Source organism: Eutrigla gurnardus (genome assembly GCF_963514095.1).
Source record: "Eutrigla gurnardus genome assembly, chromosome: 13".
Lineage (NCBI taxonomy): Eukaryota > Metazoa > Chordata > Actinopteri > Perciformes > Triglidae > Eutrigla > Eutrigla gurnardus.
The window spans coordinates 9666124-9682461 of NC_139936.1; the positions used below are offsets into that span (position 1 = coordinate 9666124).

The window sequence follows — 16338 nt, forward strand, 5'->3', positions numbered from 1 at the left end:
GGTCACATCTCCAAAAATAAAATGTCTTTGAATGCCCGGCTCCTGAATTCCACACTCAGGAAAAGAAAACGCACATTAAATGCATTTGTTCTTGTATACTTTTGAGGATTAATCGATTCTAAGCCCGAATCAACACTTTGAAAGGGGCTGTTTGAGGTTTAAGACTTAACTTTACACCTCGTAAGTGAGGCCTAAGTACTTTAAGTCTTTTCTTTGGTCGGTTGTTAAGTTGAAAATGTTAACTTGCGCTACAGTCATGTGTAATATCACATGCCTTGTTTGACCTGCAATAGAGGGCACAGGCACTGATGAGCGTTAATTTGTAACCTGAACATGTGAGTTCTCTAACACCAGAACTTCTCCTTCAGCAACATTTTGGAGGTTTAATATGAGTCAAGTGGCTTAAGCCTTAAGGGCTTAAGACAAAAATATTAATTAGAGTAAAACATAAGTGTCAAAATGATGACTTGATCCCTCGGGCCTTGTAGGTCTGTGGTAACAGACCAGATGACAAATTAAATTGTTTTGTGTGGCATATACCTGGTTCACAGTGTCAGCTATAGATGGTCCAGGCACTTATTTAAGTCCATAAAGAGGGTTGAACATGGCATGGTTTGTTTCTAAATTCTAAAGCTACATGGAGCCGACCAGAAAGTTTCATAAGATCTGGCTGTTTTTTCTGCTCCAGTTTTAAATGTCTACGGTGTGATGCTGGTCTATGAAGCGGGCGGGTCTAAGTGAAGATCCGGTTTGTTAATTTGGCTCGTGAAAACATGATGAAAATGTTTGAACAGCAAACACATTCACAAACTCTCTCACAGTATCGACTTCGCCTCTCCGTTTCTTTCCATCGCTGTCTTCTTTGACCTTTCTCAGCCTAGTGAAGACATGCGTTGAAATCTGCATTTCACACCGCTTATGTCAGACTCCTCTGTACCGCCATGTGGTTTCTCAAGCAATAATACAGGAAGTTTAGTGTGGTGAGATAGTGTTACACCGACTGGGAAGAAAGCAAACAGAAGGAAACACAGGATATTTCTCCTGGGGGTTAAAAAGCGCATCATTTATTTAACAACTCCCAATCCATTTTAATAGCTTCAACTGTAGACTTTCTTCAATGATGATTATGTGAAATTCATACAAGTGAGTTTTGCTGCCATTTGTTCTGGTTTGAAAACGGGAGAAAATAGACCAAGTGCACCCCCAAAGTAAATATCTCATGTCAACATGTTGGGACGGTTAGTGGACAGTCTTGTGAGATACTAAGAAGAGAGAATAAACGCCCCCCCGTCCACTCCCTGCACTGTTCCCTGAAAAGGAAGAACCCAGTTACCCAAACTGTTAAATACATATAGTCAGATAAGACATTTATCACCTCTATAAACAAAATAAAATATACAGTTTACACAAGGGTTATGTTTGACCCCATTTTCCTGCAGGCAAGGAGAGAAAGAGCTACCCACTTATATAGTAACACGAGGTGAAATAAAATAAAAACATGAATATGATTCATGAAACTGTATGGCACGCAATCAAGATATGTCAATCTACCACTCGACAAGAAAAAATACATACATACATAATAAGGGCTTTGTATTTTGTTACAGGTGTATCTATTTTGTATTTCTATTTAGTGCCAGTTTTGTCCTCCATAAAATCAAAACCACTTCTCTTTGTCTCTCTTTCTCAGTGCCACACTGTGATGTGACCTATTATTTTGAAATCTGTAACACTTTTTTGTCGATGTTCCAAGTTTTTACATGACAAACAGAAAAAACAATACATAAAATTACTTCTAAAAAATCCAGGAAAAGGAGAAACATCCAATTCACCTGGATTAAAACTAGGAAAAGCACAGTACGGACATTTCTCACACATATGATAAAATAAAGTCAAATTGGATGCTTAATATTCTCTTGAACTCTCCCTAATAGCTGCAGATCACATTGTTCAGTTTGATCACTGATACACAAACACTAACAAAAATAAACACCTGCTTAGAAAATTATGTTCCTCTCTCCTATAGTATAGGTATGAATATACATGTATTTTTCTCTTGTACGGTCTCATTTCAGTGATAGTGTGATTAAATGTGAGCTGAACCTCTTTGTACACTGACATACAACGTTAAACATGAAGATCTGACCACTGTCGTGCTTCTCAGAAACTCAAGATTAACAAATGAAGACTTGGAACACAAAACCATACATATTATTACTACATGTCTGAATGTGATGCTTGCTCCTGGTAGTGCATGTTCAATGCTCCGTTTGGCAGTAAAAACAGCTCTACTTAATAAAATCCAGTTGAAAATCAAGATTTTTGCTAAAAACGTATTGTAGATTATGTATAACACTGGGTCTGGGTCCATTTGCATTCATGACAGTGTTTCCGTTATTCTGACCTCTATGCTTGTACAAGTATTGCTTGAGTTTTATTGAACTATTACAAGGCCTTCCCACCTCATTGAGCAAGACTAGAAAAAATGTGAAGAAATTCCAAGATTCATATCATCAGTGAGTGAGCGTGTTTCTTGCAAAGAGGTTTGTCTTTCTTGGAGAAGAAGGTCTGACCTTCCAGAGAGGTGCAGCACACCTGAAGAAAAACACATAGAAAGGTTACATTAGTTGTCCAGTAAAAGTTAACCGTTCAAAGGCATGCACACCAGATGGAAGGAAGTCTGCGATGTGAATATCCTGAGCCTTTACTCACAGTGCAGACGAAGCAGGTGTCGTGCCAGGTGTAACCGAGGGCCTCCAGGAACTTGTCTCCAGCCTCAACGGGGAACTCACAGCCGTGGCAGCCGGTCCCAAACATACTGTAGAAGTCTTTTTTCACAGACAAAACACTTTCACTTTTCTTTTGTAACCCTTCATTTTAGGTTAAGCTAATTGTGTCGTCTTGACATCCTTCATCAGCCCTAACAGCGTCATCAATGTGTCCAAACGTCACTCACCTTGCTCACAGTACGGCTCTCCGTCCTCCAGGTGGAAGGTGTTGTTTCTAATTGGCTGCTGACAAGAAGCGCACAGGAAGCAGTGGACATGCCACGTCTGTTTGAGGGCATTCATCACCTCCTGGGTGCAAGAAAGCCAACAGCGTGGTTAGTTGGAGGCATCACGCTCTTCATCAGGAGCTCTGGTCTTTGTGTGTGTCAGTCACAGTAAGTGGAAAATTAGATCTAGGATGCAGAGACTCTACCATCCGTCCTGTTTTGATTATAACTATAATGTCTTTGTTTCACACATATCAGAAATGCTCTCTCTTTCCTACAGTCTGTCCTTTTTTTTCTCATGTCACATTTAAATATGTTTTATTCGTTTCTGGGGCCACATGACCCAGCTTAAAAAAAAAAGACAGTCGGCTTTCTTTCCCACCCTTTAACTGTGAGAACGAGACAGGATAGGGAATCAATGGAAAGTTGGTGGGCCAGAGTGAAATGAAGGATTAGAGGCGAGGGAGTGAGAAAACAGGTTAATAAGAAGCTGTAAGCTGGTTGAAGATGTGTGAGAAATGGAGGGTTGAAAGGGATAGAGGCTAAAGAGGTTAGAACACGTGAAGGATGAATGTCAGAGCTGTTATGAGAGCAAAGATCTCAGCTTCCTGACACTCTGGGTTCATGCTACACCTGCAGCCTCGAGGCCTCTAAGCCTAATTCTCCTAACACCCGAACATATAGCACATTCCTGAGTTTCAGTGGTGGTCACTATAGAAATTTCCTATACCTTTCCTACACTGGCCCTCGAACCATTTTTCCTGTATTTTTGGGTTTGGAGTGGCACTAAAAGTGACCCGTTGATGATGTTATGGCTGTATTTTTAATGCCCCTTTTTTATTTGGTCTTAAATTGATTTAAAAAAAATCTTGACCAACAATGTAGGGAGAACAAGACAGAAGAAGGTATGACGTTAACTGGATCCCAGAATAATTAAGCTTTGTACTCAAATACATATACGTTGCCCATAAAGTTGGAATATTTTGTTTTCAGACACTATCCTCTGTTTATTCCTATTTAAATGCACCAGTAACCCCTTTTGAGCAGGTGCAATGATTACATTATGTGTCACAATTACCCAGGTGAAATTAATTCATGCATAACTCTTGTTTGGTGCTATAAAAGACAAGACATTTCCAAATTATTCCAACTTTATGGGGCTGTATATCAGATGAAATGTTTGTAGCTAAAAAAAAAACATTAATCAGTGAAATGTCTCACATTTGCGAGAGGTTTCATGTGATCATGTTCTACCAAACTTTCTGCATTCAACCTCCCATTTTGGTATGAGCGACAGGTTTGCAGTAAATGCCGTGGAGGGGGATAAAACCGCCTTTGGTCCCCAAACAACAGGTGGTGGATTTCAAAAACAACAGCCACACACACACAATGTCAAGGTCAGCTGGACTGTAGATGAATGGTGCTAGCTTAAAGTCTTCAGACACGTGGTTCCATGTTTTCTCCCCTCGCACTGTGATGCAAGTGATGTGATTCGTTGTCTTTTGTGTTGCAGAAAATGATCAAAGTTGACGAATCTGAACTGTTAAGAAGAGCACGTTCTGTTGAAAAACACACACACACACACACACTCCTGCTCACCCCCAGTATCTTGGCCTGGCAGCGGCTGCATGTCGGAGCGAAGAAATCCTCATAGCAGTGTTCACAGTAGACAGATCCCTGTTCTTCCACGAAGCCTATATCTGACAGGGATGTACGGCAGTGGGCACAGTTAAACTCCTCCTTGTGCCATGATTTCCCCATTGCTACCAAAAATGGCCCTCTGGGAGATAAAAGAAGAAGTGGAGACAAAGGGATAAATCAACTTTAGATTTTACCTGAACTTATTGACAACAAGTACCGCATTTTTGTGCCGTATTGATGATAGGTCATGTAGTCAGTGTGCTTTGTTTTCATGCCATGTCTACTAACAGCCACTAGAGGGCAAATGGGCAAAACACAAATGAATGACAATGTGAGAAACTTCATTCTTGTCCACTTCTATGAGCAGTATTTGGTAACTCAGCATATTTCCTGCTTCTCCGTACTTGTGTCATTACATTGAATCTTGGGGTTAACATCTGACTTCTCTAGATCCTTCTAATATCATATTTTCAGAATGTGCAGTAATGATATGTTTCATAATGTTCATAATGTTTGGAATTTCCTTCTTTCAATTAAGTCTAATCATAAATCAACAGAAAAAAGAAGCCTAAAAGCTTAAAACAATAAAGACAGCCAGCAGATACAATCATGTATTTTGGAGGACTGCAAGTGATTAGCTTTATTATTGTTTAATCTAGATTTTTATAAACGATATTAATAATTGCTTATTCTATCGTTTATGACTGAAACAGTCCAAAACTTCCAAAGGTTTAAATCTACAATTATATTAAATACAAATTTCCATAATAAAGAGGTTGGAAGCAGTCAATATTAGTGCTATTGTGCTTTAAGAACATAAAACAATTTGTTTATCACAGCAGTTTGAGCAACTATTCAATTCATTGTCTGAGCCTTCCAATCAGATCAACCGACTTCAGAAACGAGGAACACAGTTTAGAAAGCCAATGTGTTTTTGTAACAAAAGGTCCACTGTGACCATCACCCTCTGCGTCCTGTCAGACAGCACCTTGGCACTCGCTCCACATTGATGATTAGGTAAAGTGGGAAAAACAACAGAGACTAATTTACTCCACACAATAGCTGTGCTTATCGGAGCGTTCTCCGATAGTGGCCCGAGCTCGGCACTCATTAGCATGTGAGCTACCCTATATCCTCAGTGATGTGTCATGTAAGGTGACACAAGTCAGATAACGCTCGGGCTCGGCCAGTCGGGACAAGATGAGAGGTGGCTGGGCAGGAAGGAGGAAGAGGAAGAGAGTCCACGGTGATGTGACCCTGCAACTCTGGGTAGATTTACACAAGAAGGAAACACAAGACAAACCCTGTATTTAAATAGAAAAAAACTGAACAGGATAACCAAGAGCTGGTATCAGCCCATCTTGTGTGTGTGTGTAATTACATTCAGTGTGTCCTCTATGTGTACAACATCACAGTGGTTTGATCTACTGCAGGTGCAACTTAATTCCCCTTCTTATCTACACTAGTCACATCTTGGTAGTCCTCTGGTTTCATACACAGATTATTTACTCGAGATGCTTTCCAGTTCATTATTTTAAGTGCCTAACTGGGACACTGAACAATTCTGAATAATTGAAAAGCGGACACATTTTCCTTACAAATGGATGCCTGCGCAGCCAAGTTGAAGAAATGGCCTCTTTACAATAGTAACCACTGTATATATGTGCCTCACCTGATGACCATGTTGCAGTGGGCGCACATGGGCGTCCGAGTCCCAGCGGGGATGTGCTCCGCCATCTGGACCAGGGTGTCCTCATCTTTGGGGTGGGGTTGAGGTAAAGGCCGGGCCGGGACGGGACGTCTCGGAACACTGGCACTCCCGTTCCCCTTCATTCCAAAAGATGGGGTGATCAAACTCATCTGGCGATTGTGGCCTGAAAGAGGTGGAAGAGAGACGCGAGGTTGTGCCGTGAGTCTGTGTTTTCCTCCCAGGTGTGTAAGTTATTTGACCTCTGCCCTCTTTGTCTATACACCCAGCAGGTGTCATGGCGGCGCATGCAGCTGGCCGACTACTGTTGTCACAACCGTGAATCCACCACATCAATCTTCCCAGAATCTTTTTACTCCACCTTCAACACATTCCTATGGCATATTATGTGCATGCATACACATGACCAAACACACACACACACACACACACACACACACACACACACACACACACACACACACACACACACACACACACACACACACACACACACACACACACACACACACACACACACACACACACAGACCACCAAGACATTCCCTCAGCTAAAAGCCAGACCCACACCTGGCTAAACATGTAGCTTGGCCTTTGATCTCCACACTGAGGATGGAGATTTGTTTTTGTATGCGTGTGCACGTGGAGGCAAGGACTACCTTTGGACCTTGGCTTTACCATTACATGCCATGTGTAAGTGGGCCTGCTTGGGATGGGCGTGGAGCTGGGTTTCCATTATATGTCAAGGCTAGTAAGGAATTCATTTAAACAGTCATTATAGAAAATAGAGGTTAGACCTGCAGTAAGTGATTTTTCAATGTGCACCAGGGTGAGAGAAGTCACACAGCAGCTCTTCAGCTATTTACAGGCGGCCAAGTTGACTTCATTTAGCAAAAGTTAGCTCGCCAAAAAGCTTTCTGCCAAAAAGTCCAGTTTGGCAGAAAGATTTGTAGTCATTATAGTAGTATTATTATGATAATATAGAGAGTAAAAATACATATAGAGTAGGTTCTGGTAGATAAATGTGTCAAACTCAGGACTTTCACATGGAAGACTGGGGATCGAGTCCTGTGAAAAGCCTATTTTTACATTTAGTTGACTTGTTGGTAAGGTTAAGGAAAAATATACATAGCCTGCAGTAGCTACATACACACATACACTATCTAATGTGCTCCTGGGTCAGGTCCATAAAGCACTGTTAGCCACGGACACCTACTGTAGGCGCAAATAGCATCTTGTTTGGCCTCTTGGGGACAGCAGAAACAATATATATACACAGCATATCATCATCACCTTTTAAGTTAAATAACCAGCAGTTATGGAGCAACATTATTATTGATTTGAAGTTGTGTTTGTGGCAACCTGATGAAGTGAAGTCTAATATTCACTCTTATTTAAGCTCTTATTTTGGTCTTAACAAAGAGCTAATTCAGGCGATGATTCTGATGGTTCTCAAGCGACCTCTTTGTCATTGTGGCATTTTTTCACATTTGATACATTTCATAATAACATATTGATCAGCTGGGATTGACTCCAGCCCCCCCGCGTCCCTGAATACAAGATAAGTGGTAGGCGATGGATGGATGGATGGATGGATATTGATTATAGGTGCTTTAAGTTGAAGCTTGTGTTCAGTCCTTGATGAAGGCTAAAGATGAAGGGGATCAGGAACTGAAGGATGTGGGTGATGACTGACTGGTGACAGGTGTTTTCATATTAAAACGTGGTTGACGGTTCGTTAATTACAGCTCAGACTTCAAAATGGGTCGCTGGCTTACTGCTTCTAGGGCTCTGTACTGCCAGTCCGATATTGTCATGAGTCTGGGTCCAGGAGTAAGTGACGACTTTTATGATTTTTGTTGAGTGGCAGTTACATCAGGGAGAGAACAGGGGGACAGCAGAGGACCTCTCACAGACAGCATGGGGTAAAAGCTGAAGCATTTAGGCTACTTTGATTGATAAATATTTAACAAAAATAGGAATATATATATTATTATTTTGGTATACGTGCATGATGAGAAGGATAACGCCCAAGAAAGACATTCAAGATTCAGATGGAGGCATTATACTGCAGCTCTGTGGCTCGCCTTTAAAACTGTATTCATAACTCCTGACAGGTCCCTTCAGTAAATATTATCTTTCTAACGAAGTAGAAACTGCTGCACGTGTGACTGAGCAAGGCGCCACAGGCAGAGCGGGGCCTTCTAGCCTCCTTAATGGGCTTCCACAGAGGAAAAAAGACGAGAAAAGAAAAAGAAAGCCTGCAATGACCTATTTCACAACACATGTCACGCTTCAAGCACGGAAAATAAGCCTCTTTCCTCTCGCTAACTGGCTGCAACAACATTAAATCCAACGGCAGTAAATCAGTTTTACACCATGCCAGGATTTGGAAGCACACAGTATTTGTATGAGAAACATTTTTTTTTTTTAAACTCTAGGGGGGACTACATCAATCAATCAAAATACGTACTTAAAAGGAAATTTTGTTCAATTCCTAAATGGGAAATTTATTTTTAGGAATCTATTTTGGGCGACGCTACATTTTAGCTTTGCATGCATTCACCGTGACTTATGCTAAGAAAACAGTTCAGGCACCTAAGTCGGAATATACTCCACTTGTTCACTTAGCGAGTGAAAGAGCACCACAGCATGCCGACAGCAGAAGCAGCTCACACACAGGCACACAGATATACTTTTGTTGGATTTGGCAAACGCATTTCGGCGGTAATGTTCTATTCCATAGTTTTCAAAAATGTATTTTAGTCAATGAAACCCATGTATTATGTATACATTCTGTGTTCTCTAATGCGGAAATGTTATTTCAGAGTGAGGAGGACTCGTGCCAATTGTGGCTCGCTTCCCGGTCCATGAATCATATTTTATACAGTAGAGTGGAAAAATCACAGCTATAACCAGTGCTCATTGTAAACGTGTGAAAACAGTAAATGAGAAACCACTTCAGATGTGACGCTGTCACAAGTGGAACGTGTACACACACACACAAACACACACACACACACACACAAACACAAACACACACACACACACACACACACACACACACACACACACACACACACACACACACACACACACACACACACACACAAACTTGAACTCTCATCCTTCTTTCGTGCTTTTCTGATGTAAGAACTTTGCTGCATGTGCGTCCGGCCAGAAAGCCTGACAGTCGTGCCCTGAACTCAGAGACCTCACCCTTCCACCTACCGAAGGACCTTCCAATATCCAGAGTCTTGTCCCTCATCGTCTCTTCACTAAAATGTCTAACATCCGTTCAGTCTAGTCACATTCCGCCACGCTGGGAATTGAAATAATAGCAAGTATATAGGTTGTCATGAGCTTTTATGCCCATGACAGGGATAATAAAAGAAAATGGTAGTAGATAAAAAATAATAGCAGCGTCGTATATAATTGACGTTGCTTAAAAACGACGGCCCCGAGGCCGGGATGTCTCATCTTTTAAATGCCTGTTTTCTCGACTCCATGAGTAGATACAGCCTCATTCTCACAGTCCCACAGGACAGAATCACAGGAAACAACTTTCATTACCGGATCCTTTAGCATCCTTTAGTCTATTCTTTGCTTTGTATCCTGTTAAGTCTGTTTCTCTTTCTGCTGGGAGACATTTGAGCATCACTTTACCTCTATCTGCTTTGTTCCCTGCTGGACCCAGCCACCTCATTCTAGTGGAACTATATCGACAGGATATATTAATGTTGGAACTTTACCCAATTCTGAACCCTCCGTGTAGCACCAAGAGAGCAATTTCTGAACTCGACCTGAGCCCTGAGTTGTACACGACAGAACACTGGTGTGGACAGAAAAAATAGATCCATTAATGAAATAGCATAAATATTGTGTTTACAATGATGTGGAGATTATAATATTTCTCTAGATTGACGATAAATGTAACTTTAGGGTATAAAATGCCATGATATTCTGATTACTGCCACATCAGCGTGACATAAAAACATCACAAAAATGTAAAATGCCTGCATGCATATATTTTGTATCAAAGCTTCTCATACCGGCAGTGCTATGAGGTAAATTGTCTCTTAGCCTCAGCAACTGTAAGCTATTTTTTAGGTTTCTTGAAGCAAAACGCTCTCAGTTCCCCTCGGACGGCAGTGTGAATGTCTCTGGGCTTTTATTGTGAAAGGTAAGAATAGAGGCCGTGGCTCTGCTCTGCCTTTGTCAAGGTTCAAAGTAATAAATAATGCATTTTTTTCAAATGCATAAAAAAACCACAGTGCCTTCAATGAGGGAACTAAGGACCAACACATCCAGCACATATTGTTCATTTTAAATATGTCCACACACACACAACACACACACACACACACACACACACACACACACACACACACACACACACACACACACACACACACACACACACACACACACACACACACTGGGTTACCCTGGAGTGTAACAGGTCCTTTGATCATGGTCTTAACGACTGCAGATTCGTGGCTGTTGAGTTGGGGCTCCTCTCCCTCCTCACTGTGCAGAGAGGGACAAAAATGAAAATGATATGGAAATCAATGAATAGATTTTGGAAATTGAATGATTTTCATTAAAACACAGAACAACCCGTTGCCCCTGCACATGAAACTCAATTTCCATTGTAACATATTCGCTGATAGCCGACCGTACTCATAGCCATTTGAAAAAAGAAACGCCACGTCAGCAGAGGCTCATTTTTTTTTTTAAAGTTCCTGTCAAACGGCAGTAAGACGGATTCCAGACCACCTACCTGCTGACAGAGTGGAGACAAATATGGTACCAATGAAAACACAGCATGCAGCTACAGCCTAAACATTACAGTACTCCACTTCCCAGTGCACTTCCTATTTGTGAGCACAAACATGTCGCCCATGTGCCACTTTCACCGTCCCGTTGATGGACGAGAGACGAGTCGGTTTGACAGCACCGATGGTGCAGCACACCCAATGAAGAGGTGCCAGTGTATCAATGCAAATGACCTCACAGAGTAATGGACTGCGGTGGAGTTAAATATAGCACGGCACGATGAACAAAAGCACCCATTCCAGATGTGCTGTAGATTGATGGAGAGTGCTTATGGTACAGTACCATAGAGTTCACCTTATTCAGTGGATTATTTCTGTATTTTTTACTTTTAACCACCGTATATACAGCTAAACATTATATTTCAAGTCTCTCCTCTGAATGCACGGAGAACAGGGTTGGACGCTTTACTGAAGTCATGAACAGACAAACTGAATGAATCCCAGCAGCAACATTGGCACGTTTGTCTCTAAAGAAATGTAAACCTGAAATATCCATGTTGTTGTTTTCAGTACTATGGCAACTTTCTCTCCTGGGCTAAAATGTTCTCTTGCAAGACAAAACCAAGAGCAAAATACTCCCTCGTGATGCAAACTTTCTCTACTTTTATTAAAGTTCTTCATTGTGCAATGCTTTTATTAGGAAAGCCATTGTGTGTCTACTTGTAGGGCCAACTATAATGACATAACACCTGAAAATCAGGAATATTCTCTCATATGAAACGCCATTATTAACAAATAAGGCATTATGTATTTTCAGAAAAAGTTTTCTTATGTCATGATTTCTTTTGGGGGGGGGTTTCAAGGATGCCAAGGCAGGCTTTGAAAGTCATTTTCTGTTTCCCTTTCTGTCCGACAGAAATGCCAGAGCTCGTCAAGCTATTGTGGTGGAACGGAACGAAAATCTCTCTGCTCTTCAATCAAATGTCGCCCCAAAACTCTCCACTGCCCTTTAATACGAAGCAAAAAATATGAATCACTTCTCTGTGCGTAACATCAAGCGTGTTTAAGTATGTGTGTGTTCATCAGTGCCAGTTGAGGAGCTTGGGTGGGCCAGTGATCTCTCCCCAGACGTATTCCACCCATAATGCACGTTTGTATCCGATGCCAACAGTTGGATCACTGCTGTCTTCCCCTTGTGCTTGGCTGTCCGGGGGACTCGTGGGACACAAGTGTTATGGCAACTGCAGTCATAGTTACGCCGAGTTGTGCCTGTATGTTTCTGGGTGAGTGAGACAGGGTGAAAGTGAGAGAGTGATAGAACCTCATGAGAGGTGAATCGCCTGGCAGGAGAGAAAGATAGAGCAAGAATGTGGCACTTGTGTGTTTGCTGGGTCCACCTCAGTAGATGCTCTGTTCTTTTAGCTGCCTCCGCCGTGCCGTGTGCACACACTTCATTCGAGCACTTACGGCATCCAGAACATCAAATGCTCCCGACAGAGCGAGGAGTTCACTTGGTTTTACCACCCAGGACTACCTCCAGAATCACTGATTCAATGAGAACTGTGGTGAAAGGAGACTTTGACTTTACCTAAAGACATAAACGGCGTTGACGGGAGAAGAGAAGAGAGGGTCTCCTTCTTCTGTGGCAGACTGATGCCAAGACACCCTTTGGGGTGAGGAGAAAAATATCACACAAATAAGGGATAAAAAAACACACAAAGTAATCGTGATAGTTGGTTATATAGCGGTCACAAACGGCATTCCCACCCTTAGTAGTTGTTATTGTCAAATACCAAAGATAACAAAATACAATAATACAACGATGAGCACGGGATTGTGATAAATGCGACCAGCGACTGTTGTGTTTGCATTGATTCCAGCTAATTAGCCTTCAGCCGATACACTGCAGGACATTTCTCTTCATTTTCACCATCTGCTTATCATTGTGTGTGCCATGTGTCTGACAGGAGGAGCTTCAGTGCACACTAACTTCTTATGTCCAGAGAGCATGACCAACAGCAATTTTAGCCTGCAGTTGTGTTCTTTATTTATTATGCATTTTGTAAAAATCATGAAAGAAATTAATATCTAAAAATCCGATGCCTTCTTACAATTAATCTAATAATCAAAGTTGGGGAACCCATGTTAAAAGTCACTTTGAAGGCAGAAAAGTAGCCAAATTAAGAGAGTAAGTCAGTATAAGCTTTCTGGCTAATTAATCAAACAAAATGAGCTGTTTTCTCAATATGGAAACCAGACCAACTTAATATGGAGAATGGTCCTGTAAAAAAACAGGAAAGGCTTCATCTTCATCATGCAATACTGCTCTGTGAGATGAGAGGCTATAGTGTCATCTATTCAAATCATCTGGGCAAACAAGCTAACAACATTCATTTGCATTAGCCGTGGTAATTGGCTAACAGCAGGTGACAAGTAGAGCAGGAAATAAGATGCTCCCCAGTCCTTCATTCATTCAAGCCAATTACAGCCAAGCTCGTTAATATTCTCCACCAATCAGCCCAATTATATGGAAACATAATTGTATCCTGCAAGACTGTGATTGGATGATTAATGGAGGCCCCGCTGTTTTGATTCAATAGCAGCCGGTTGGAGTGCTGACCATCTGGACGTACTGGGCCACACAAGAACCTTGTTAACTGTAGGGATAATTAAAGAGGGAGAGAGGAATACATTTATTCTCTCTTTATCTGGCTCTCTCTTTCCTGCCTCAGTATTCTACATTTCTTTTTCATTTTGACATATACAGTATGAATCATTCACCCTGTCAGTGGCCTTGCTCTGCATCTCTGTTATTATCTCCAGCAGGATCATGCCGTGTGTGTGCATCCGTGAGTCTGTCCAGGGCTACTCTCTCATCCTGCAGCAAACTACAGATTATTCTGAGTTATGGCTGCATGCTCAGGGACCACTCATGGCTCAGACTTTCTAAAAACACCTTTCATGCCTTTTTTTTTTTTTATTACTGCCACTGACTTCCTGCTGACTCATCACTCACCACTCATAACTGGCCCACAGCTGGTAGGCTGTGCTAGTGATAAGCGGCTGAGTGCATGCCCGATCGTCCACGTGCTACACAGCGCCCCCCAGTGGGGAGATGACAGTTTGCGGTGTGTTCGGAAAGGAGGGTGTGCATGGCTAACAGATTACAGAAGAAGCAGCACACACACTGCTGCAGCTTTCCACCAATCAGCCACAAAGCTGGGTCGGTCTAATTGGGTTTATTTGGAAAGTTTGTATGACGATAACTTCAAGTCAACTCTACTGAGTTTGGATGAAATGTGTGTTTTACGTCGCCTTACAAGCCCTCAGTGTCGAGGCAGGTGGAGGGTTGTATTCCTTTAATCACACAATACACCAGCAGCCGTTGAAGACACACCTGGCAGAGACCTGCACTCTACTGAGTCCTGTCTGATTGTTCTAGTTCTGAATGCCACCTAGTAATCAGACTTTTGTTTGCTGATATTAAGCGATACCGATTTAAAAAAAAAGGATACATTTAAGTCCTCCAGCTGTTTGTATATGTAACCCTTCGTCTACTCTACCTCGAACAAGAACTTGTGCCGCTCATAAACGTGATGGTTTGGTTTGAGCATTGAACAAATGGCCCATTAACATAGCTGACTGCTGTCCAGCAGCTCTCTCCACCACGCGACAGATGGTCTATAATTCAGCACTGTTATATTCTTTGGAGCAAATTCGATCCTCACACACACACACTATACCACCCATGCGACGAAGACGTCCACCCACTCGGACTCTCTCACACACACTTTCATATTTTCACGGGTTAAATTGGTACACTTGTGTCCGCTAGTCAGTGACTGATCTCTGTGTGATGCTGCCAAGTTGTTTCACAGCGACTGCAGAATGTCACGAGTTGTCTCCACGGAGACATATGGACCGTGTCTTTCAGTGCTGGCATGCTCTCACCAAAGTCAGCCTTTTCACTTCAATGAATGGCATGTTCACCGGACTCAAGGTCTGTTTACACTGTGTGTTAAAATTAGGGTGTATATCATTAAAAAACAAAATAAAGTCATCATCCTTATGAAATTAGTTTATGAGTGGTATTATTGTGAATGCATCACATCATAATACTTTGTATCAATGAGTGAATGAGTCTCCACACATTAGAGATGTGTATAATCGTGCCACTCTTTCCTGCACTGGACAGGCCTGGACAAAACTCTATTTTAAAGGTGCCAAACCCCAATTGACAACAATAGGAAGAGTGCTGATTAATATCGACTGTTCTCAATCCTTTTAAATGTCAAATTCTCAATCAGTAAAACCATTTCCAGTTCTACAGTTAAAGCTACGTTTGTCCAGGTCCGCCCCGTCTACCTCTTGTTCTTGGGCAGGTGCAGCTCACTGACGCTACGCCGCTTCTTCTTCGTCCTTCTCAAGCGTAGTGGCGGCGCTTCACTGATTGGAGTGATGAGCAGGGCGTCCAATAAGCGCTGAGACACCGCCCCCGTGGGAGGCGAAGGACCGCTCTGATAAGTTGTTCTGACAAGGTGATGACACATTGAGGAGGCAGAGGATGAAAGGAAAATGGTGATGGAACCAAGATGTTGTATGAAAAAAAAGGAACAGAAAGAGAAACACTGACACGCCACGTTTACCTCGCCTGGACTCGACTACGCTGCTCAGGTTGTGTGCTTTGTGGGGGCTGTTTGGGGGCGCTGGGGGTGAGAGGAGGGGGGCAGGGGGCTGCTCTGGGCAGGAAGTCCAGAGGACTTGACAGGAGCTCTCTCCTGTTTACGAATACACAACCGGGGTGATATGAACTGTCTCCACAGAAAATACAGTTTCAGTAAGTAATAATGCTAGTAACACAGTACCTGACTGGTTTGGTGGAAAGAACACAATGACGTGCTGATATATGAGATAGAGGAGTATTGACTTGGACTTGGAAACTGAAGGGACAGACATCACAGATCGGACAGTTGATACAACAAAATGACCCGACACTGAAAGTACTTCAAGTATTAGAACGGTTGTTGAACACCTGTGTTGAGGAGAAAGGTCAGACTTTGTAGCTTTGACGTTTTGTGAGTCTGTGCTGCCCTCTTGTGGTGTCACAGGGGAATCGCTAGACCAAGGTAGCAAAAGTACAGCAAATGATTATTGTATATATAATTTTTTTCCCCAATGTATGCATTTTTGAGTACAGTTAGCTTCCATAAAACATC

At 42.1% G+C, this 16338-nt stretch overlaps 1 protein-coding gene across 2 annotated transcripts in view; it reads right to left on the reverse strand.

Annotated features, from left to right (window-relative positions):
• Window positions 1-703: 703 nt before the first annotated feature.
• The window catches only part of pdlim5a (PDZ and LIM domain 5a), a 51432-nt gene continuing 35797 nt past the window's right edge, over window positions 704-16338 (reverse strand). Inside the window, exons 10-20 of one of the 2 annotated variants that reach the window (XM_084025607.1) lie at window positions 16155-16238; window positions 15988-16062; window positions 15769-15900; window positions 15488-15652; window positions 12711-12788; window positions 10792-10874; window positions 6309-6510; window positions 4595-4775; window positions 2957-3077; window positions 2713-2828; window positions 704-2595 (exon numbers count right to left, since the gene is read on the reverse strand). In XM_084025607.1, coding sequence (XP_083881733.1) covers window positions 2506-2595; window positions 2713-2828; window positions 2957-3077; window positions 4595-4775; window positions 6309-6510; window positions 10792-10874; window positions 12711-12788; window positions 15488-15652; window positions 15769-15900; window positions 15988-16062; window positions 16155-16238 — 1327 coding nt within the window. In that variant the 3' untranslated portion in view covers window positions 704-2505. The remainder of the gene's footprint in view (window positions 2596-2712; window positions 2829-2956; window positions 3078-4594; window positions 4776-6308; window positions 6511-10791; window positions 10875-12710; window positions 12789-15487; window positions 15653-15768; window positions 15901-15987; window positions 16063-16154; window positions 16239-16338) is intronic. The other variant, XM_084025608.1, reaches the window with a different exon arrangement.